This window comes from Bombus affinis, chromosome 1 (assembly GCF_024516045.1).
Source record: "Bombus affinis isolate iyBomAffi1 chromosome 1, iyBomAffi1.2, whole genome shotgun sequence".
Lineage (NCBI taxonomy): Eukaryota > Metazoa > Arthropoda > Insecta > Hymenoptera > Apidae > Bombus > Bombus affinis.
The window spans coordinates 431,975-453,637 of NC_066344.1; the positions used below are offsets into that span (position 1 = coordinate 431,975).

Sequence of the window (21,663 nt, forward strand, 5' to 3'; positions counted from 1 at the left end):
CCGAGACCCGCTCTCTCTCTCTCTCTTCGGGTTTTCTCGTTCGTCTCGCGGCTACCGACGAATCAGACTCGCCGTGCTTTCGCGTGGAAAGGTATTCTTCTACTCAGGCTGCTCGCTTCTTCTCTTTTGATTCTACGCAAATGCAACCTTTATTTTGCAATCTTTTAACCGAGTACAGAATTTAAAAAACGACGTAGCCGATTTATCAACGGAGGTGTCGACGAATCGTCTTCGAAGGCTACTTGGGCGTCTTCTACATCGCGAACCGCTTAGTGTAAATCGATTCCACGTTCTTGCGCCTGATCCTGGAATTTCAGCTTGTACTCGCCAGTCGGGTCGTACTTCTTCGACAGACGTTCCCAGATCGGTGGTCGCTGAAACACAAACATCGAGATCGTTTCGTTGGAAAATTAATTAGTTCCGTTTAACGACAAACGCCGAGTTCCTGTAATTTCGGAGCTACGTAATTTCAGCGATCGGAAGTGCGCGCGTTGCGTTGCACGAAACGACAGGCGGCGGAAGAGGAGAGCGCCGCGCTATACATCCGCCGTGACAAAAGGGACAAGGATAGAGACGCGTAACCGTGACATCGTGATTTTTCAAGTGATTTCAAGTACGTCGACCGTGCTACTTTTTCTATTCGTCTTCTATTCTAGCGAAATTAATTAATTACGAGGCTCTGTTAACGAAGCGTAAAAACAAGAACGTCGACAAAATGAAGCGGTATTCGCGAGTCGGATTAAAAGTTAGCGACAAAGATAAGGCCGCGAGAGTTAAATCGTTCGTTGTCGACTTTTGTAAACCAGAAGCATTCCCGCTCGAAAGTCTCCGCTCCTTTCTCACCTTCTACCAACTCTTTAAAGATTCACCGCCAACTATAATTAGAACGTCGACAACGAGAGATTCGCAACTTGCTCGGCTGTACTTTCCCTTCGACATCCGCGACTCACTCGCATCCGCCCATTGCCGATCGCGCGCACAGCGCCCACCATTATAATACCGTAATCGGCGGAAAAATGCACGGAAAACCGACGAAACAAGGAAGATACGAGGGGACAAAGTTCGCAGGATGGAACGCGACCAAGTTGGACGCGGAGCGAGTTAACCGGCTTAAAAAAAAAAAAAAGACCGGAAAAGTCGGAGCCAGGGTAAACGATTATCGGTCGAAGAGACGCAAGATCTCGGCAGGATAGAGAACGACCGAAACGAGGAAAACCGAAGGGCAAAGGTGATTCGTACGGTGGATCGTTCGCGAGGATACGAAGATCGAAACTGTGACGTCCGGTGAAAGGGGAACCGGTTCTACGACATTCGGAAGCGAGGACAAATCGATATCGCGTCTCTATGCGACAGGTGACCGGTGCGTTTGCGTTCGATCAGCGGCGGAAGGGTGACGGTGAACGTACCTTGTTGATCAGGAACCGGATCACCTTCTCGCTGCCCTCTCTCTGCTTTTCGCTGCACTTTTCGCAATTATTCTCCAAAGCGTCCGGCAGGGATTCTGAAATCACACGAACGATTCGATCACGTATCGGCAAAATTTGCTCGTCTTTGGACCATTTTCTATTTATTCCACGCCCCTCTTATCGGAGCTGCCTTTTCGTTCAAACTTTTTCGGTTCAGCCTGTCTGGCTAGTCGGTTGCGATCGCTAACGCGCATCCTCGCGACTCTAGAACAGAGGTAATTGGCAAACTCTCGTAGCGACGACTTTTCCAACTTTCGCTGTTCCGCTCCTAAAGATAGAGCACGGCGCGAGTTTTCGCCGGATAAGGAATTTCCGGACGATCGTTGACCAACGATAGCGTAATTAGGAGATTCGACGATGTGGAAATCGTAGAAAAATACGCGAACGTAATGGCAAAAATAACGCGTCGTTTCGAACGTTCCAGCCAAAGACAAGTCCCGTCGTTGAAACACGAGCGAGTGCTTTTAAACGGGTTACTCCTCGAGCTGCGTTCTTATTTATACCAACGAGAGTAAGATTACCGTCGCCTTTTTTCCCCGTGAACGACGGTTCCTCGGGCAAGCAAACAGAAGTCTCGAAAACGCCTTGAAAACGAGATCAAGAATATTCGATACCGCGAGCATACGCGTAACGAACTTTCCAGCGAATTAAAGCAAAACCGAGCTGATCTTTGGAGCGATCTCTTTCATAAACTTTCGGCCACTATCTCCGTTACCAACGTTTGCCAACGGAAACGGTAACGGAAGAACGTTCAACGTTGCTCGAGACGTTGCTTGAAAATTTAGCGATGCCAAGCTGGCCTCGCAGTACTTTACGCGTCTACGAAACTGCGCCTCCGTCTTTCCCTCGAGTGGAACTTTTAACAAGTACGATATACGTGTTATTTTTCGCGCAAAAAATTTTCCACCTAATATCCTGTTTTCCTTCCGTATGCTCGTTACGATTCCGCTCGTTTTATCAAGGCTGAAGGAGTAACGATATCGTAAAGAGTCGTTGAATCGTGGATTATTAGTTTATCGAACGAGGAAATACGCGATACGAAAGAAAGAATTACGGTCGTAAGGCGGCCGTTCGATGGACTTTGACCGAGCTACCCTGAAGAGAGCTGGAGAGAGCAGAGTCGGCTGGCGAAGAAAAGGTAGGGTGGGTCTCGTTATAATTTTTTCCATATGGCGTTCTCGATGGGTATGTCGATGGTACCTTCGTAACGTATGTTATTCCTGCGAATATAAAAGCGAGGCTTGGCAGAGGGGGGGGGGAGGGAGGAAGTGTACGAAGGTGTAGGGTGGCAATGTTTTCGTGCCCTCGTGCCGGCTCGTGACGCTTTTCCCCGGGCATCGTTTACGCCAGCTGCTCCGAAGACCGACGCGCGCTCATCGTTCGTGAATTTCCCGAGACAAGAACTACGTCTGCCTGATAAAGCACCGTCCGTTTTGCCCTCACGATCCGCTACGCTCCACGGTAAGGGAGAAAATAAAACGGAACGAGGGAAATCCGTCTCGATGGACCGATACGAATTGACGTTTAGGCGAAGCACCCTGTCGACGCAAGGGATCGACGACGCATTTCGCGTGAAACACGTTTGCGATACCGGGATTACGAATTCGTTCGGCAAACGAATCGTTCGTTACCGTTTCGTTCGGAGAATATACTTTATCCGTGTTGAAGCTCCGCGGAGATCTGCCAGGGTCTCGGAATCTTGCGTTCGCTCTGGGATAACGCTTTTGCCGACAAGACAAATCGACGGACAACGGGATCAGCGGCGACTTTCTAACCAAACTGTTACGTATGTACGCAATGTATGTAGATGCAAACACTGGAACCGGTGACTCCGGGCGGTAGCCGTTCGAGGCCTTATCGGCGCATCGCAACCTGTTGGTTGTCGCCGCTTTTTAATCCAAATACTCTTCTCGCGCCTCCATTCCCCGACGTATTTATCGGCATAATTTATCATAAGAGCGGAAAGAAGAGAAAAAGGATAGTCGAGCAAAGGGGTGAAACACACCGGCAGAGTACATCGCTTTCGCGTCTCCAATAAAAAGCTTATCGTACGTCGTTGCGAGAGAAACGACTCGCCGCCATTAACGGAGAAAGAGCGACCGTTAAACGGATAGTCGGCGTTCCGGCTTGGTACGCGATAGGGCGCGTTACAGCCGCGGCTCGTTTACCCGAAGTATCTTGATCGAATCGAAAATTATTTCGCCTAGGCGGCAAGCTGGAACAGCGAGTCGGCATCGATATAGAATATTTATCGGTCGAGCGATTCCTCTTTCGGATTATCTCGGGATTACGTAGAAAGATTAAAAGCCGCGATGCCGGGTTGCCAACGTTTTCACGCGGGGTAATGTCGCGCGTGGTCCACCGACGGCAACCGGATGTTATTCGAGGCGCGGACGAACATCGGTCCGCGATCAGATTTAATCCGAACTGGCGTTTCGTCTCTGACGAGCGGCAGATTCGATTGCACGAGTTAATGCGAAACGAATTCGGAAACAACGATTCGAAACGCGGTCAAATCGGTTACAAGTCGATCAGAAACGATCGGATTCCGGATATTCGGGCCGTTTTCTACGCTTTCCGCGAGATACATTTCCGTGAATTGTTACGATCGCGTGCGTAATTAATTTGAACGGCATCTTGCCTCTCTTTCCTCCCGTGTCGAGTCTTCGAAGCAACGTGACTGAAAAACGGGAAAAAACGGCGAAGCTGTACATACCTTCGACGTTTTGCGAAAACTTTGATCGACGTTTTAAGCAAATCAAAGGGAACTGCGTTTGTACGTCGTTTCGAAACGAAAAGTCGAAACGAAAGCGCTTACCTCGCCCCGCGACGGATTGACCGTCGTCCGATGCGCGACAGCGTTACACCGCGCACAGCCCCGCGAATTTTCCATCGACGGCATTTACCGGCGGCGTTCGGCTACGGAAGCCTACGAGGAAACTGGAAGAGACGGCGGGCACGCGAGTGGCTGCGCGTTTCGTCGGTACGCGGCCGCCAGGACAGGAACGAGAAGAAAACGAGAAACGAAAACAACCAAGAGAAGTAGAAAGTAGGGGGCATTGCTTATTGGATTTCGAGGCAAGAGGTCCCCTAAGACCGAGTAACGGGGAACGTTAGAGTCTGCGCGATAAAACAAGCCGCGCCGAGGGAAAGGATAGTCGGGTTAAGGCAGAGATCTGTGAAATAGAAAAATACACCGAGACGTTTGCCTGCTACTTTCGCCTGCGATTTATATCGCGGCGCGACGCTACGTTCTTACGAAAATCTTCCTTTTCGTTCGTCCTTCCTTTACTTCCTTCTCGTACCGATCCCTGCTTCCTCTTATTCCCGAATTCTCCGTTATTTCACTGCCAGTTCCACGTATTTCGTGTTCATGCCTATAGTTTGTGTCTGTCATCGACGACATTGACGTATGGGATCGGTGCCGGTATCGTTCCATCATCGTGCAACTATATCCACCTCGTTTATAGTTTCCGACAAAATTAAAAACGAGAGATAACTCTCTGCGCGGCTTAATCGCCGCCCGACCTTCTCCGATTCGAAAGGAAGAACCCGAGGAAACGGTTGTTTCGCTCGTAGGACGGTGGGCCGATCGGCCGATGTAATTGGAGACGAACGAGGGCGACACGGAGGACGGGTGTAGGTGTTGGCGTCAAAAGTTAAAGTTAAAGTTTAAGGTCGACTCACTTTTAAGCTCCTTGCCGTCGGGTGTACAATTTCCGGCGTCCAGCAGACAGTTTACGTAGTTGTTGAGTAGACGATCGCTGTTGAGGATCGAATCCAAGTCGATGTTGTCGTATTTCGTGGTGTACTTGTCTGCCATGGTGCAGACCAACATGGCCAGGAAAACAAGCGCGACCTGCATACGAAAGCCGGACAGAAAAGCGCGAGTCTTTTATAAAGTGGCATTCTACGTGATAAAGCGACGTAACACCGTGATACCAAGCACCAACCCTTCACCGCCCATTTTCCTCCCCATCATCCTTCGTATTTTCTCGCGGCTAAAGCTAACGGCCTAATAACAAAAACTCCACCGACTTTGAAAAACCGTTATCGTGCGACACTGCGATGGGTATCGAGAGCATCGGGGGATTACGTCGTTCTCGAGACTTTTGCCAGTTACACCGACGTTGTACACCCGACGACGATCCGATGCAGCTAGTTGGCTGTGATACGTTTCAACGATATTTTACTTCGTAGCCTGTTGTTACGTTCTCGAAACTTTCCCGCTACTTTGTCGAGAAGCTAAAACTTGTCGGCTAACTATCGCGTCAAAACAGATTACGCGATTCGCTGACGTCCAACGACTTTTAAATACAACCCGTTCGAACTTTGATCGAGAAGTCGGCCCGCGCTACCTCTCGGATTAGAAACGCTCGTAAAGTTTATTATCGGAGCGTCGTACGAGCTCGTTCGAAATCTGCATCGTAAGCTTCAACTTGGACGTTGAAACGTAGATGCGTAAAAAGTTGGAGATCGAACGTACTTAGGCCAAAGAGATACGTATACCGAGATCGGCCTAGAGACGGGATAATTTAGCTGCGTCGAGTTTGTCGCTTGCAGCGACAAAACGTCTTTTATTCGCGGCACGAAAAGCAAAAGAGAGAGGGAGAGAGAGAAACAGAGGCAACTGGTTCGCGTGCAACGGGAACCGGTTCGGCTCTTTCAAAAATCCGTACTTACGCCTGCGCGTGACAAAATGGAAAGAGTTAAAGAGAAGGTTCGTCGCGACGCGCTGTGTAAACAAACTGCGATCCAACGCGTGCGTTTTCACGGTTGGATCGACGATAAGCGAGCGAGGTTAGCCGAATAAGTCGGACGAAAGGTCGAATCTGATCGTGGACGGTGAATAGGACGCGACTAGTAACGCGATCCTAGCTAAGTGGATCTCGGAAGCGACGCAGCCGATACGAAATCTGGCTTGCTGTTTCCCGGTTACCTTGACAATGCCGAAATTTAATATTCCATCGATCTAACCGAGATCCGATCTAGATTTAACCCGGCTTCGATCCACGCTTGACGGAAATTTGCTCGGTACGGGGTTAAGTATACCCGAGGCAAATGGGGTCAAAGTACAACGCGAAATCTAGACTCGGCTGACAATCGCTGCCTAGCCGTGGCGATCTCCGCTTGTTCTTAGCGCGCTTGACCCAACGCGAGACCGGATTACGCAACGACGATTCACGGTTAAACGGATCGCAGGCGACACGAGCGCTGATCGAGCATCTCGCTTTCTACGCTCCAGATGCACGAATAACGCGCACAACCGGCCGTGCCGTGCCGTTATAGCTGCCAACCGGACGACAACGAGTCGTCCTTGCCCGTTCCGACTTACGATTTTCCATAAATCCTGCGCAATCGTTTCCATACCTACGCATGCACCGGAGCTAAATTCTTCGGCCGAGCAAAGCTGTTTCGAAGATAACTCGGATCGTTTGCAAAATCCACGTTACGCTACAACTTGGCCGAAGAATTTTCGTCGTTCGTTAAATTTTCGTTAATCGTCGGACACGCGGATTTCGTTCGGCAACGTTGAAATCTCGCTTCTTGCTAAATATGCTTGCCGATGCTTGTAACGAGTAATCGCCGACAAAGAGGAAACTCGCCGTTTCGTAACCCAGTCTGTACGAAACGTTCGTCTTTCGTACTTTCGCTGACTCGAGAGGCTCGTAAAGACGCGTATAGCGGCGTGTTTGCACAGACCGGATTTCGCTCGTCAATTTCTTACGGCTAACCGATCCGTCGTCTTCGAAACGGGCCAAGGTGAAGGAGATGAGGAAAGACGAAGGATACAGCGCGAATGCACCGTGGTCGGGACCGAACTTTAATCCACGGAAATTATAATTCGCGCGTAACGTAGTCGTAACGGTGTCAAGGACAAGGATGGTTAAATCAAACCTTGGTTAGTCAACGAAATCGTAGTCGACGACTGGTCACACGGTTACGATCTTTCGGTACGTTAAATACGCTCCTGCGAGTACATTTTACGCCATTATCGTCGAAGGACTTTTATCGCGAAAGAAGGATTCTTCTCGTGCCGCTAAATTTTCCAGACATAGCGGCAAGATTAAAAGCACCGGTTAAAAGAATTACCCAATTCGGCTTTTTCACGAAAAGAAAGCATCGACGATGCAACTATTTTTCATTCCGACCGCTTTCGTCGATCGTTTTATCCTTACGAAGGTTTTGGTAAAAACCTGCTTGTACGACAAAGAGGAAAAGGAATAGAGCGAGTCCTGTCGCTCGACTAAAATAGTCGGAGACGCGATTGCGAATGCTCGTACGCCGAGCACCGCTCTCTAAACAACGTAACGTCGATAATTATGGAATTGGTGTCAACGTCGCGCCGTGTCGTCGTCGTCGTCGTCGTTATCATAACGTAAGCGGAACACGTAAGTACACAAATCCCATGACGCAATCGCACCATCGAGGAATGCTTCCTAACGCCTTTCACTCTCACGAATAAATTTCACTTCGGTTCTTTGCTCGTTTTTCGTGGACAGTGGACTGCCGTTCGATGAAGAAAATTTTGTTACCAACTGCGACAGAAACCGTACTCCGTGCTTGGCAATCGGACGCGGATAACTTTTGACAACGATAAATCGATAAATGTAAATGGATCGTAGAAGGTAATCGGACGAGTGAAATTGTCAAAACGTTAAACGATATTCGTCGTTTGCAAATTAAATTCTACGAAATCTCCAGCAACGATACGTCGATCCGACCATAACGAACGCAAATATGCTGTTTCGCGCGATACCGCCGAATCACGATGACCGGATACCGTCGCTGAATCTATCCCGAACTAATCGGTGATTTTTAAATAGTCGCACGATTAACCTCGTGGTTGATTAAAACGCCGATGCGAGCGACACGCCGTCAAAGCGACGAAATCGTATATCCGATGAAACGACGCGCGTTAATTCCTGTCGATTAACGAGCTGCGCGTAAAGTCCTCTAATTAGACGTAGATTAAAACGACGAGCATCGAAGATCGAACGAACGGCGATAGAACGAAAATGGCGGGCGAATCGCGTTCCACCAGCTCGAATCCAGTTTCTTATCGCGCTGGTTGATCGTGCCCGTAGCGGTTACCGCAGACATGTTTTTGAAATTTTCCTATTCTTTCTCGTATCGGTTGGAAAAGATGGCTGTCTCGCGACACCTCCAATCCGATTTTCATCGATGAATCGGCGGAGAAATTGAAATTGAAAGTGCGATTTTCCTATCTATTCGTCGAAGAGGATTAGAAAGATCGATCGACGAGGGTGAATAGAAAGGCGCGGCTTTGCCCGGATTAAAGCATTCCGGCGAAACGATGATCCGATTTAGACGAATGTCAACGGGCATTTTTTCACTGGGCCGCGATCCGATCTATGGAACGGAGAGTAACGCGTCGATGTTTGAGCAAACTTCGCGAAGAACGAAGCAAATAAAAAGCCATGGCCGGCGAACGAACCAAGGCTTGGCTGCGCTGGTCAAGCTAGAACGGTCGACGAAATAAAATCTTTGCCGGTTGAAAAAGACCGGCCGTGTTCTCGGTTAATTTCGTACGACCGAACCGGAACGTTGTTCCACCGTTATTCCGTTCCAAAGCGGAACGAACGCTGCGAACCAGAGATACGTTCGGCAAATTTTCATCGACGCTGTTCACAGCTGATCTGTTCGAACGTCGAATTACTTTTGAATCGACGAGAGAGTATAAGCGATTTCGCAACGTCCGCCGTATCCCAATGTATTCGTCGCTCGATGCTCCGACCAATTTAACGAGACGGTTCGTTTCGTTAACGTTCGACCGTTTTCGATCGCTCGAGTTAAAATTTCGGTAGAAAGCGTTGCGCGCGAACGATAGTCGTCCCGACGGGCCTTGGACGCTGAGTAGAAAATATTCGGTACCGCTTATGAATTTTTGTCCAAAACAAACGGAGGGCAGGTTCGCTGTGGCGCGTGTTCCGAATTTAAGCAAACGCGTTCTCTCGGATTAAACGTACCTGTAGCGCGTTCATCTTGAGATAATCTTCTTCCGTTGTGATAACTCGAGCGGACGCAAGCGTCGCAATTAAGTGGCGAAAGAGTTAAGTTAAGCTATGTGGCGTTGAATCGCTCCTGGTGTTAAACGATCCTCCGAGGTATTCGAATTACGTGGTCGCGCATAAATAGGTTATACGTATATTTTCCGCGACCTCTGTTCTCCGACCGATGATTTGACTTTTAAACTTACGCGAAGATTACGCAAGGAACGTGAGAATATGTCGCGAGAACGAGTGGACTTGCAGCGAGAGAAGCAAAGGTCGATCGAGTGGCACAGAGATCGGAGAAAGCCGTGGTACAAAGCGCAGGGTCCGATGCAAAAACCGAAGGAAAAGCGAAAAGGAGAGAAAGATATGGAAAAGCTGATAGAAGAGGAAATTGGGGAGGGGGGGGGGGGGGGGAGGAGAAAAGGAAAAAGCGTCGCTTACCTTCATGTTTGCAGCTCGTGTGGTGCAGGAAAGCGAAGTTAAGCGTGACTGATGCTGGCTTCGACGTCGATCAAGTGTTTTATACCCGGCCGTTTGCCCAGCCTCCGAATTCGTCGGATCGGTTCTACTCGTCTTTCTCGCGCGTCCGGTGGCGTAGCCGGCGACTGTCCTGCTTCAGCTTCCGCGGAGGGTCGCGTGGACTCGGACGAGACGAGGAACGGCGGAACGACGCGACAGAACGGCCGGCATGGAAGGGAACGGGACGGGACGAAACGAAAGGTAAACGCAGTCCACACCTTCTGAGAATTGCGACGACACGTGCCCGTTAATGGATAAGTAGCTCTGTTGCGTGATGATTTTTTACCAGAAAAATAATGTTCCGTGTTTTTCGCGAGAATATGTCGGATATCGTAAACATCGAGAAGGAAAAAACGTTGGATCAAGGATACGCGAGACGCGTCTGGTCTGGACGGACGTGAATTATCCGACCGCCAAATATACGGTTCTCGCGAAAGGTGCAAAGGAAACATCGTATTACGCGACTGATAATAATGCGCGAGCAAACATCGTAGCCACGAACGATGCTAATAACAATGATCGCTACAAGTTGGACGAATACGTACGTACGCTTACGTAGGTAAACGCTTACGTTGGTCGTGATTTCTTCGAACCACTTTTTCCGAAGCTTTTTCGCGAAATGACGAAAGAAATGGATAATTCGATGTGTTTACGCGAACGTTGTCAGCCGGAGGACGAATCGCGATCCTTTTCCAATGTTTCGCGATTCAGCGTAGGAATATCGGTAAACCGTCTCCTCGATTATCCATCGAAGCTTCAAATTTTTCGGATAATCGGTTCGTTGTATAATTTTATTACCAAATATCGTAAACGAACGAATGAAACTGCGGCGTGTGCCTCGAGTTCCGACAACCATATCGTTATCGGAGAAAATACGTTCGTCTATCTATCTCGTCCTGTCTATGTTCTTGTAATTACGTGTAACGGTTTGCCACGGTGAATTCGCCATAGAACTCATAGGTATAGATACGGGAATCGGATATTAGAAAAGATTCGAAACGCGTCGATCGACGAAGCAAGTAATCGCGTAGCGAAGCAACGAAGTAAGGTAAAAGAATTTCAATGTTATATGCGAGAATCGGCGGTATACGAGGATTCGTCGTTTAGGTTATTTCTAAGAATTTCTGGCGAATGGCTATTTGTCGATGCGATTCGTTCGCTTCGACGATACGAAGCTGTAAAGTAAGCGCCAAAGTAATCCGACCGAGGCCTGGCCTTTACGCGTAAAGAAAACGCGCTTGTTCGCTCGTTTACGTGAAAATGTTTGATCTCGAAGCATTTAATTCGGCAAGATCGTTATAACGCTTGCCAGGACAGTTACAAAGGGCGCCGAGTGCCATTAACAAGATACATTTTCTAATATTCCAGCGACCTAATTAAATCAAGTAGTCGCTGCAAATTCGTTTTGCTCCGTAGTACCATAACTGTGAGATCGATACGCTCGCCTGTATTTCGAATACAAGGAAATAAAAGGTATGCGCTATGTTAATCGCGTTACGGCCGAGTCGAAGAGTAATTTAATTTCGATTAAAACCGAATAAAAGGTAAAACATGGTTAACGGGGTCGAAGAACTGCCGCGTTCGTTTCACGCGCGTTTAGCGAATCCTGGCGTCCTTGGCGTTTAATTCGTTTCTGCGACAAACACTTTGAAAAATTATCTCGCTCGTTACCGCCAGTTATCCATCGTACATAAGGCTGGTAGTCGATTCGTTCGGTTTTCTTACTCGATAAATATCGCTAGAAATACTCCGATACGCTCTACGTCTACCTCTTAAATATTCGGACCAGTTCTCTTCCATTTCGTACTTTCTCGAATCAAAGATGCGCAATTTTCGCAAATTGAACGTCGCGTATTCGCGTAGAACGAACAGCGTTCAACGTTCAGCGTTGGTCCAAAGGTCAGAAAATTGCCGACGTAAAAAAGACAATCTCTCTTCGGCTGACGCAGAAACGTCGAACGAACATGAGATGCAAAAAACGTTCGACATTTGTCATCTTGCCGCGTTTGTTTTTATATTTCGCTTACACACACGCGATTACGTTGTTAAGATCGTTCGATTTTACGCCGCTTTGAATTTGTACGTGGAATATTCGATGGAAAATCGCGACGGTGCTGCGCGTTCGGACCTCGTTCGTTTTCGATGTGTTAGAAGTTGATTCGCGAGGATGCCCGATTCGAACGGTTTCCATCGGAAATCCGACCGTTCGATCGTCCGTAAACGCAGAAATGTCTCGGTGATAAGATTTTTGTCGATCGATCGTTTCATTTCGCGTCTGCAATTACGCGATTGCCCTTTAATTACGCCGTCACCGCGTAAATAATTTACGGACAACGGACATTATCGATGAACGCGAAATCGGGTAATTGACGCTGCCAATCGTCCTCTGCTGATCTATGCTAATCGCTATTAATCACCGCTGCGGAACTTTCCGCGTGGACACTGCGTTCGAAGATTCGAAGAACGTAATTTCGTACGTACGAGAGTTCGAATTTAAATCGTTCCAAATTATTCGACATTTTGTATAGTTTATCGTTTTATCGGGGCAAATTTTGCCCGAAACGCTTCTCGATCGAATTGTCCAATCGGCGAGAGAAGAAGAGACGAGCACTCGTACTCTACTACTAACGGAACAAGGTAATTCGAGTATTTAAACGATGCTGCTCCTTTTCTACCCTGTAACCTTATTTACACGAACTATTTTGCAGAATTTATGGACGCGCGTGCACCGGCAACCGCTGTTCCAGGCAGCCGAGACGTTGGACGACGCCGCCTGCCCCGCGAGATTTCATCGAAATTACTCGGACAAACTTTTAATCTCTTCGCAACGAACACATCGTGTCAAAGCAGCGGAGATAAAGGAATTTAAATTACTACCGTAACGGATTTACGATCGCGTTACGTTTGAGATATTCTCGTCAAAATTAGGAAAGTTGGCCGTGCAACTCCGTTGACCGATCAACGTCCAAAGATTCCTACGATTTTATCTCGCTTGAGATAACACGGACGAGAAGAAAGGAAACTTTTTTTTCCCTATCGTATTAAATCACTGGCGACTGCAACTTATAGACGAGAAATCTACCGAAAGTCCCAAACGAGAATCCCTAACTCGTAACCGGTAATATTCTTTTTCCGACCTTGACATTACATCTTACGCCGTGGCTATAAGAATTTCGCTGCGAACGAGATTCTTCTAAATTCGAAATCGAGAATCTCGACGTCGTAGGTCTCCGCCACGAAATTAAAGTAAGAACTTCGTTTGAAACTTGGAATCCTTGCAAGGCTAGCTTATACTTTGAGTCTTAAACTGGCAAAGTTCTTTTTTTTCTTTTCTTTTCTTTTCTTTTTTTTTTTTTTTTTTTTTTTTTATATAGGGAACATGAAACAAGCTTAAACGAATCAAAGGACTACGAAGCAAAATAAGCGCATTTCATTCTCCTAGATATTTCAATGGAAAACGTTTCTATGGAAAACCAGCGTAGCGACTCGTACCGCTATTTTGCTCGTCTCGTTCGATACTCTTTGCGTCTGTCGTTTGTCCACTCGTTCTTTGCCACGCCTACCTTAGCCTCGAGACGTTCTTTCAAAACCGCCGGACGTACCCATTCGCGGCAAAACTAATCTCGTAACGCGAACTTGACTCGCTACGCGTCTCTTGAAATAACGCGTCTCTCGGTTGGAAAATTCGCGTTATCTTCGGTGAAGGAGCAGAGGGTTCGAGAAACAGAGGGAACGTTCGAGCGTTCTCTAGTTTCTCAAGAGCGATATCGTAAAACTGAGAAACCGTGAGACTCGATGGTCGATGTGAAATTCGGCGAACCACCGAAAACAAGGTTATCGACGTTCTCGGGTTCGTCCCTTTACCCACGCAACCCACGCGAGATAGCCAGATAGTCCGGTCAGTTTTTCCGAATCGGACGCGCTTGGAGACGTTCGAGACCGCTCGAACTCGAAACGCAGCACCGGCAAACTGTCGAATTTGTAATTTCAACTTGTCCTTCGATTCGGTTCTCGAGTGTCTGCCAACTCTCGATAAGAAACGAAGTTCGTGTTACTTAAAGAAGCAAAAGTAGCGAGAAACAAACGCGATACGAGCGTTCGTACGTAGAAGGAAAAGGAAAATCGGAGAAAATTGGAAACGATTAAACTCGAAACGATTAAACGGCCCGTAACAGCCGGCAACGGTACCGGAACCGTTTCATTGTTCACGATCAGATCCGGTGGATACGGCATAAGGGAATTGCTCTCTAGTTACATATGCGCGACGCATCCGAAGTTTGGCCGAGCGCTGTCATTATCGCCACGATTATGCATATTCAGATAAGCAATCAACACCATTGAGGTACCGGGCAAGGGTCATAGAGTGGAACAGAGATTCGGTGGAGCGCGTCGGTGTGAGTCGGGTGTAGAAGCGCGCGCACCGTCGCGCTCTTCGACATGACCATCTAGAAAACTTTGCTCGCTTGCCTTTAGCGCCAGATTAGCGGCCATAATTTGCAAATAAATGGACCTCGCGCGCGATAGACCGCTTTCCAATAAAAGTAAAATGAAAAAAACTGGCGAAATAATATCGATACGGATTTGCGCGTGACGTATAAGCTAGGGATAAACGTCTCGTTCGATTTTAGTTTATTTTTCGCCGGTACATCGACGGACGACGTTGACGTTCGATGTAGCGTTTAGCGAGGTAATGGCGCCCTTTTTCTCGCCCACGTTCCCTAATGCAGCGTCGATATTCGATCAATCTCCATCGATATTTTCGTGTATTCCGCTTGGTGATATTCGTACGTATAGGCCCAGTCCCATCGATGCGCATCCCGTAGCGCTTTTCGAAATCGCAAAGTCGACCGTGTAAATGAAATTTTCTATTTCTCAACGATCCACGTATCCGCGTTGCCTCGATCGTATTTTATTTTATACGTATATTTGCGTGTACGCAAAATCGTTTCCGTTGTTATTTACATGGCGTATTATTAACACCGCGCGAAGTAAATTACTCGAATCTGTGTAAACTATCCATTCGTAGTAAAGTTAAGAGCGCGCCGCGGTAAAGTAGGCACACGGATTTATCATTGTAATATTTAGTCGGTTGATAAAGCCAACCGCTGGTTCTGCCCTGATACGCACACCGCGCCAATAATCGTAATAGCGCGATTAGAGAGATTAGTCAAATGCTCCATTAATTATAAACAATCGATCAGCGTTTGCCCCGTGAACGTCGTTGTATTTCTATCAAATTACGGATAATAATTCTGGCCAATCGGTCCATAAATCTGTGAACGTTTGCTCGTCGTAAACGTTTCGGAATCACCGCAAGATTCGATAGCTCGTAAATCATATTTTTTTTACTCTTACCCTCTGTTAACATGCCAGCGATATAGTCGACGTTCGAATTACTCGGAAACGATCTCTCGCTTTTCCATCGATCTAGATTTTCTGGCTAGAAAAATAACGCATAAATTCGAAGAAAATACGTCATCAAATAAAACGGAATCACGCGATATTTTAATAACTTGTTTGCATTAATAAGCAGCGTTTTATCTCGCGCATAAATATTAGTAGCCCGATAAAGATCAGTCGACTGTAAACACATAATTCACAGAATCTTGATGCACCGTACAACGAGATAATCGATCAGGTTCGAAATTCGTTCAGGAGTTTTACGGCGATCGTTGTTTTTCGTCGAAATAAGTAAGTCGCGGTAAGTAAGTAAGCTTTCGAACTAGCGAAGAAAAGACGCGGGCGACGAATCGCCGGTTGGTAGATTTATATGGATTTCTCGTGGCGCTTTTTCTCGCTATCCGCAGTCCCAAGTTTAAATAAAAACCTCGTATTCGACGTTTTAACATGGTGAATTTGCGAAGCTCGTTCCCAAGCGAAACCGGTCCAACGGTGCATCGAATGTCAAGGCTGGAAACGTTTAAAGTTCGAAGCGATTATTTTGAAATCGCAAAGAATTAAAGATGCGTTTAAGCGTGCGAGAACGATAAACAGCCAGAAATCGAGCCACGTAGCTGCGAAACTTTCTAACACACCTCCGGCCGTGAATCGTTTAATATTTGCGGAAAGTTTTCGGGCTCGCGGTACGAACATCCAGCATAATGCTACTTACGGCAGAATCCTTATCTTTAACTTACTTAGAATTCCTTGGTAAATTGCATTCCGCGAAACGTATAACGCATAACGCGAGCCTAGAACCTTGGAACTTTGCAGCTAAGGAACACGAGTTTACGCCTATAATTATGTATAATTTCTCCTAAGCGTCCAGTTGCTCTCGATTACGCTAAAGATCATCGTATTCGAATTCCTAACGATGAGCGTTAAACGTTCCGATTCAAAGGTCTTTTTAGTCTCCGGTTACCGCGATTACCTCGATCTTTTGCGCGTTAATACGAGATACCGAAATAAACGATTAAAGGAGAAGAAAATCGATGAGAATAAGGCGAGAGTAGCGTATTATCGCGGTCTATGTACGATTTGACGATTTTTGTCCGTCCACGTCATAGCGGAACCACTTTGGGAAGCGTAACGTCCAAGAGAAGAAGACGAGTGGCCATAGCGAGAGAACCCTGAGACCGTGGAATATATAATGTTTTAATTTCGCGGAAAATCTGATGATGTAATTTCAGGAGTAGGGCGACGCCCAGCAATTGTTTCAACCGGCTTTCACTCTTGCATTATTCATGATTCTTTTCTTTTTTCCTCGTCTACCAGAACACCGCCTAACCTCTCCATCCTTTTCTCCCTTTTTTCCATTCCTTCTTCCTTCCTCCGATTCTTGTCCCCTTCCCGATTCTCCCTCTCAGTTTTTGTCACCACTCCACCTACTTACATCTTCGTCCGTCCTCCTCTCTCGTCCCTTCCACCCATTTCTCCTCTCTTCGCGCTTCTTTTCTTTTTCTCTGTCTGTCTGTCTGTCTGTCTCTCTCTCTCTCTCTCTCTCTCTCTTTCTATCGCTATGTCTCTCCGTCGTTCTCTCTCCCTGCTCCCTGGCTCTTTTCGTCATCTCGCTGTTCCATCCTCTTTTCGCACGCCGACCTGCCATCCGTCCGTCCTCGTCCTTCTCACAGTCCGGATACTCTTTGGCTATAGGGTAGAAGGTTGGAAGTGCTGGTGGCAGCCAGGCAGCGGTGTCTGCCCCACCGTGAAACCTTCTGTCATTGCAGCCTTATTTTCTTTCTTTTGCGGCCGAGAGCAGCTTCGAGGCACGGGAGAAAAGACGGTTAAGAAAATCGATCGAGGCTCGCGCGCGCTCCTCGCCGGAAAAAACGATAGAGTTCGTTCCTCGAATTATGAAAAGTGGTGTCTCGTTAAACTCTCTCCTCAGGGGCGAAAGGGAAAAAAGAAACGCCAGACGCTTCTCTTCCAACTTTTCAGCCTTGCCACTACGCGATCCCATAGCTGAATCTGCCTATTACGGGATTGAAGGATAATAGAAATGGTCCTGGTACGCCTAACGCGTGGAAAATAGAGTTCCATTGATCCACGACTCGAGAACATTCCTCTATACTAAAGACCTTCGAGAGTTTAAAAGACGAACGCACTGCCACGATGCCACTCCTATACTCAGTGTCACAAACGTTAGTTTCAAACGTCGCTCTTGAAATCCTTACGCAGAATATTAAATTCCTTCGCGGGCTACGACACGTTCCATCGAAACATGTTAACGAAAGCAGAGTTTCCTTATCGAACATGGTTGAAGGAATCGCGAACGAATCCGATTAACGTAGCGGCGATTCTTTTTAATAAAACACGAACGCTAGTACCTAAGTACAAACTCGGGAAACTATTTTCTTTGCCAAAGGTTTCCAACAAAGAGCCACCGTTTCGCTCGTGACCAACATTAATAAAATGCTAATACCACGATGTGATATTAAGCCGATATCGAATAAGTATTAAACATGCAGCCACCGCCGGTTCGCGAAATTGAAATTCTTCGCGCAAATATTCCAGCCTTTTGTGAAAATTATACGACTGTTGGGAAAGAAGGGCATCGTTTATTTTCGATCCAACGGTAACGAAACGCTTTATATTTTGCGAATATGAGAAAAAAGAATCGATAAGTGATACGAAACTTTTACTTATTATTTAAGCTGAATTGCTTCCGAGTTAGTTACCGAAATTAGTTATCACTGTCTATACTTGTAAGAAATACGATTGCCAACAAATACTAGCTTCGATTGATCTTTCTTAATCGAAATCGGACAGAACTTTTGCGTAGTCGGTATCGCTATCATTTTTCAAAAACTACCTATTCCTTGGAAAACGATACTAAAATAACAACTACCGTTACCGTAATTAAATCAGCATTTAATCTGTTTAAATTAAACGTAGTGACTTACTAAAAATAAACGACAAAAATGAACTATCAAAGACCTCGTGCATTATAATCTTGTTAACCTCGTCGGTACGAGAGTCGACTGCCGCCGAATATAATCCTCCTGAATATATGCTCACGGTCGAGCGTCGACTAAAATCGGCAATCGTAAAAACCGTGCATACATACTGTCGTCTTTAATCGACTGTTTATGTCCTCCTGCTTCGCCTTTCTGCACACTTCGTTATAACTGTCTTTCGACTAATGCGCAATTTCCCAACTTAAATAGTTATTGGATTTCGCTTAATTTAGATAAATGTCACGATTGGCGTTAAACGACACTGCGCGGCAGACCACCGTCGTACCGAAGAAGTTGATCTCTCTAAATGTATAATTCGGAAAAAGAAACCATATCGCTTTCGATAAATTGTTTCGACAAAGCTGCTGCTACTACTACGTGTAACGATTCTAAAAGAGGAAAAAGTAAAAAGAAAGCTGCATTTATCGTATATGTTTTTATTAGCATATGTAAAATAAACATATATCGAATTGCTATATCGTACTATTATATTATTATGCTATTCTTTTTCGTATTCTCGGTTCAGTCCAAAAGTATCCGTCGTCCTCCTACAATCATTAACCTGCGCAAAATATAAAAAATACATAATTTCTACTGTTTCTTTTATATAAGTACAATAATTAAGTCAAATACGATATGTTCAGAAGTAGCAAATTCAAAATCATGGCTCTCATAGATCTTGGTGATCGAATCATCACGACGGCATAGACATGTAAGGCGAAAATCATTTAATTTTGAACATCGATAAATAAATTCCTTACCACTCTTGCGAAGCGTTAATTTTCAAGCATCATCCTTGGGTCCCAATCGTCTATACAAAAAAAAAAAGACAAAACACAAACTATATTAACTGTACTTCTCGTTTTCTATCAATTACTTTTTCGCGCGAATTAATCAGTTAGCAAATACTGTGACTAATCATGGCATTCATAGATCTTGGTGGTTCAGAATCTCATCATTTGTAGTTTAATAATAAATAATCCAATTAACAAAACATTATACTTACATTTTGCTATAATTGTCTTCCGCAAGCGTTGTCAGTCTATGAACCTGAAATGATTTATATTTAATAATAATAATAATATTCTTATCTTTGTAAAGTAATATCGTCATTTATACATTTCAGTTAGCAAATACTGTGACTAATCATGGCATTCATAGATCTTGGTGGTTCAGCATCTCATCATTTGTAGTTTAATAATAGATAATCTAATTAATAAAACATTATACTTACATTTTATTATAATTGTCTTCCGCAAGCGTTGCCAGTCTATGAACCTGAAATGATTTATATTTAATAATAGCAATATTCTTATCTTTGTAAAGTAATATTGTCATTTATACATTTCAGTTAGCAAATACTGTGACTAATCATGGCATTCATAGATCTTGGTGGTTCAGCATCTCATCATTTGTAGTTTAATAATAGATAATCTAATTAATAAAACATTATACTTACATTTTATTATAATTGTCTTCCGCAAGCGTTGTCGGTCTATGAACCTGAAATGATTTATATTTAATAATAGCAATATTCTTATCTTTGTAAAGTAATATCGTCGTTTATACATTTCAGTTAGCAAATACTATAACTAATCACGGCACTCATAGATCTTGGTGGTTAAAAAGTTTCATCGTAACATCACCTCGCAGAGAAAGCTAATTAACGTAATATTTAAAAATTGTACTCACCCGGTTTGGACCCTGCGGAACAACCAAGTACATTTGCATTTAAACCTAGAAATATTGTTAATATTAATGATATTGATTTATTCAAGCTTACATATAAATAATATCCACGACATATATTTCAGATAGCAAATACAAAATTTAACCGTGGCAATCATCGATCTTGCTGGTTAAAAGAATCATCGTGAACGAGCTATACAAGTCGTCAAAGTCGAAAAAAACGATGCAACTCACCTAAGTAAAAATGCCTTCCTAATATCCTAGCGATATACTAATTCTGTAATTAAAATAAACAATATCAACTTAAACATATTTTCCAAACCGAATATCGGATTAGATAACTCACCTTCCGCAATGTATGTACAATCTTTTACGCTTATCTATATGCGATCTTTTTAATAGGAATTGTTAAATAAATATATTGGATATAACTGTGAAGAAGAAATACTACAATTAAAATTAAAGTATCTATGTTTCTCCCGATAAAAGGCAATTATCATAGGCAACTAAATTAGTTACATCTTGGTGAAATAATTAATAAGTTAATAAATCTTCTTCACAGTATATGTCATGTCTGTAAATTTACATTAAAATGTATATTATTTATTAATGTACACAAATTAATCAGCCTTTTTGGTTGTACGGGTCTTCTTAGCGGGCAAAGGCTTCTGAGAACGTAACACGGCACTGGCGCGACGCAAGGCAGCCTGAAAATATTACAACGTGTATTGAAACTTCTTTTAAATAGATTATAAATATACTCCACTTCTTGTTCAAAATTAATTTACCTTTGTAAGGTCTACGCGATACTTGTTCTTCGTAAGCAATCGCTTCAACTTATATAGAGAACGACGAGCTCCTGCTTTCATTGTACACCTAACTGTAGCTTTTGCTGGCTTGTTCATAGCTTTAGCTTTTTTATACACTACAGTAAATCCTTTTTTATCAGCCGTATCGACAACACCTACGCTTTTCCTATGAATCAAACCAGAATAACGGTAGCTACTCAAATTGTTCAAATTATTTGGTTCCTGAAAGTTTATATCACAGGTCAAATTATAAATTCTCATTAGCTGCGAAAAGAAAATTGTTCAATCATACAACAGTGTATATGTAATACAAACCGTAGAAAATGGTTTATTAATGTTACGTTTCTTCAAAAGGAATGCATTGTTATTGCGAATAATCATCCAATTTAAATGGGACGACATTCTGAACGATCTGAAAGAATTATATATATTAAAATTTTCCATTACTCTTATCTATGTACATGCATAAATATGAAAATTGGCATCTCCATGATAACCTATACAGCGATCAAAGAAAATAAAATATTTTCTATTCAATTTATTGAAAATTTGTTAAATTCTTTGGTTTCTTTTAACGAAATACTTGATCGATCTACCTTATTAGACGTTACAGCTAATAAAAAATACAATATCCAGATATCATAAACGGTAAAAGTAATCTCACCACGTGTGCACCTAACGAACAGAAGTTAGAAAAGAACATTCAAAATGGCGTGTAAAATGAATAAGATGAATCCTAGGAAATTATATGAAAGCATGTCCCTAT

General features: G+C 44.6%; 2 protein-coding genes and 1 long non-coding RNA gene across 6 annotated transcripts in view; all 3 read right to left on the reverse strand.

Annotated features, from left to right (window-relative positions):
- Positions 1–10,094, reverse strand: part of LOC126918905 (ejaculatory bulb-specific protein 3) — a 142,806-nt gene extending 132,712 nt beyond the window's left edge. The window contains exons 1-4 of one of the 3 annotated variants that reach the window (XM_050727475.1): positions 9,926–10,094; positions 5,154–5,325; positions 1,407–1,501; positions 117–374 (exon numbers count right to left, since the gene is read on the reverse strand). In XM_050727475.1, coding sequence (XP_050583432.1) covers positions 270–374; positions 1,407–1,501; positions 5,154–5,325; positions 9,926–9,931 — 378 coding nt within the window. In that variant the 5' untranslated portion in view covers positions 9,932–10,094 and the 3' untranslated portion in view covers positions 117–269. Of the gene's footprint in view, positions 1–116; positions 375–1,406; positions 1,502–5,153; positions 5,326–9,457; positions 9,598–9,925 lie in introns of those variants that run through there. The other 2 variants (XM_050727467.1, XM_050727486.1) reach the window with 2 other exon arrangements.
- An 8,726-nt stretch (positions 10,095–18,820) lies between these two features.
- On the reverse strand, positions 18,821–19,844 carry LOC126918933 (uncharacterized). The gene is made up of 4 exons (XR_007711482.1): positions 19,678–19,844; positions 19,406–19,449; positions 19,161–19,210; positions 18,821–18,961 (listed from the first exon to the last, which is right to left on the reverse strand). It is a non-coding gene; the product is annotated as an uncharacterized LOC126918933 (long non-coding RNA).
- Positions 19,845–20,669: 825 nt separating this feature from the next.
- On the reverse strand, positions 20,670–21,655 carry LOC126918897 (60S ribosomal protein L28). 2 transcript variants are annotated; one of them, XM_050727453.1, is made up of 4 exons: positions 21,562–21,655; positions 21,213–21,309; positions 20,877–21,119; positions 20,670–20,795 (listed from the first exon to the last, which is right to left on the reverse strand). In XM_050727453.1, the coding sequence occupies exons 2-4, from the start codon at positions 21,297–21,299 to the stop codon at positions 20,709–20,711; spliced, it is 417 nt and encodes a 138-aa protein (XP_050583410.1). In that variant the 5' UTR covers positions 21,300–21,309; positions 21,562–21,655; the 3' UTR covers positions 20,670–20,708. The 2 variants fall into 2 exon arrangements, with proteins under 2 accessions (XP_050583410.1, XP_050583401.1); XM_050727444.1 differs by having other exon boundaries at positions 21,494–21,634.
- Positions 21,656–21,663: the final 8 nt, after the last annotated feature.

Bases quoted from the DNA above. Each gene is read 5' to 3' on its own strand.
- LOC126918897 (XM_050727453.1), bottom strand. From the start codon at position 21,299: ATGTCGTCCCATTTAAATTGGATGATTATTCGCAATAACAATGCATTC. The intron at 21,120-21,212 runs GTTTGTATTACA...ATAAACTTTCAG, and splicing joins TTAATAAACCATTTTCTACG to GAACCAAATAATTTGAACAA. The intron at 20,796-20,876 runs GTAAATTAATTT...TAATATTTTCAG, and splicing joins ATCGCGTAGACCTTACAAAG to GCTGCCTTGCGTCGCGCCAG.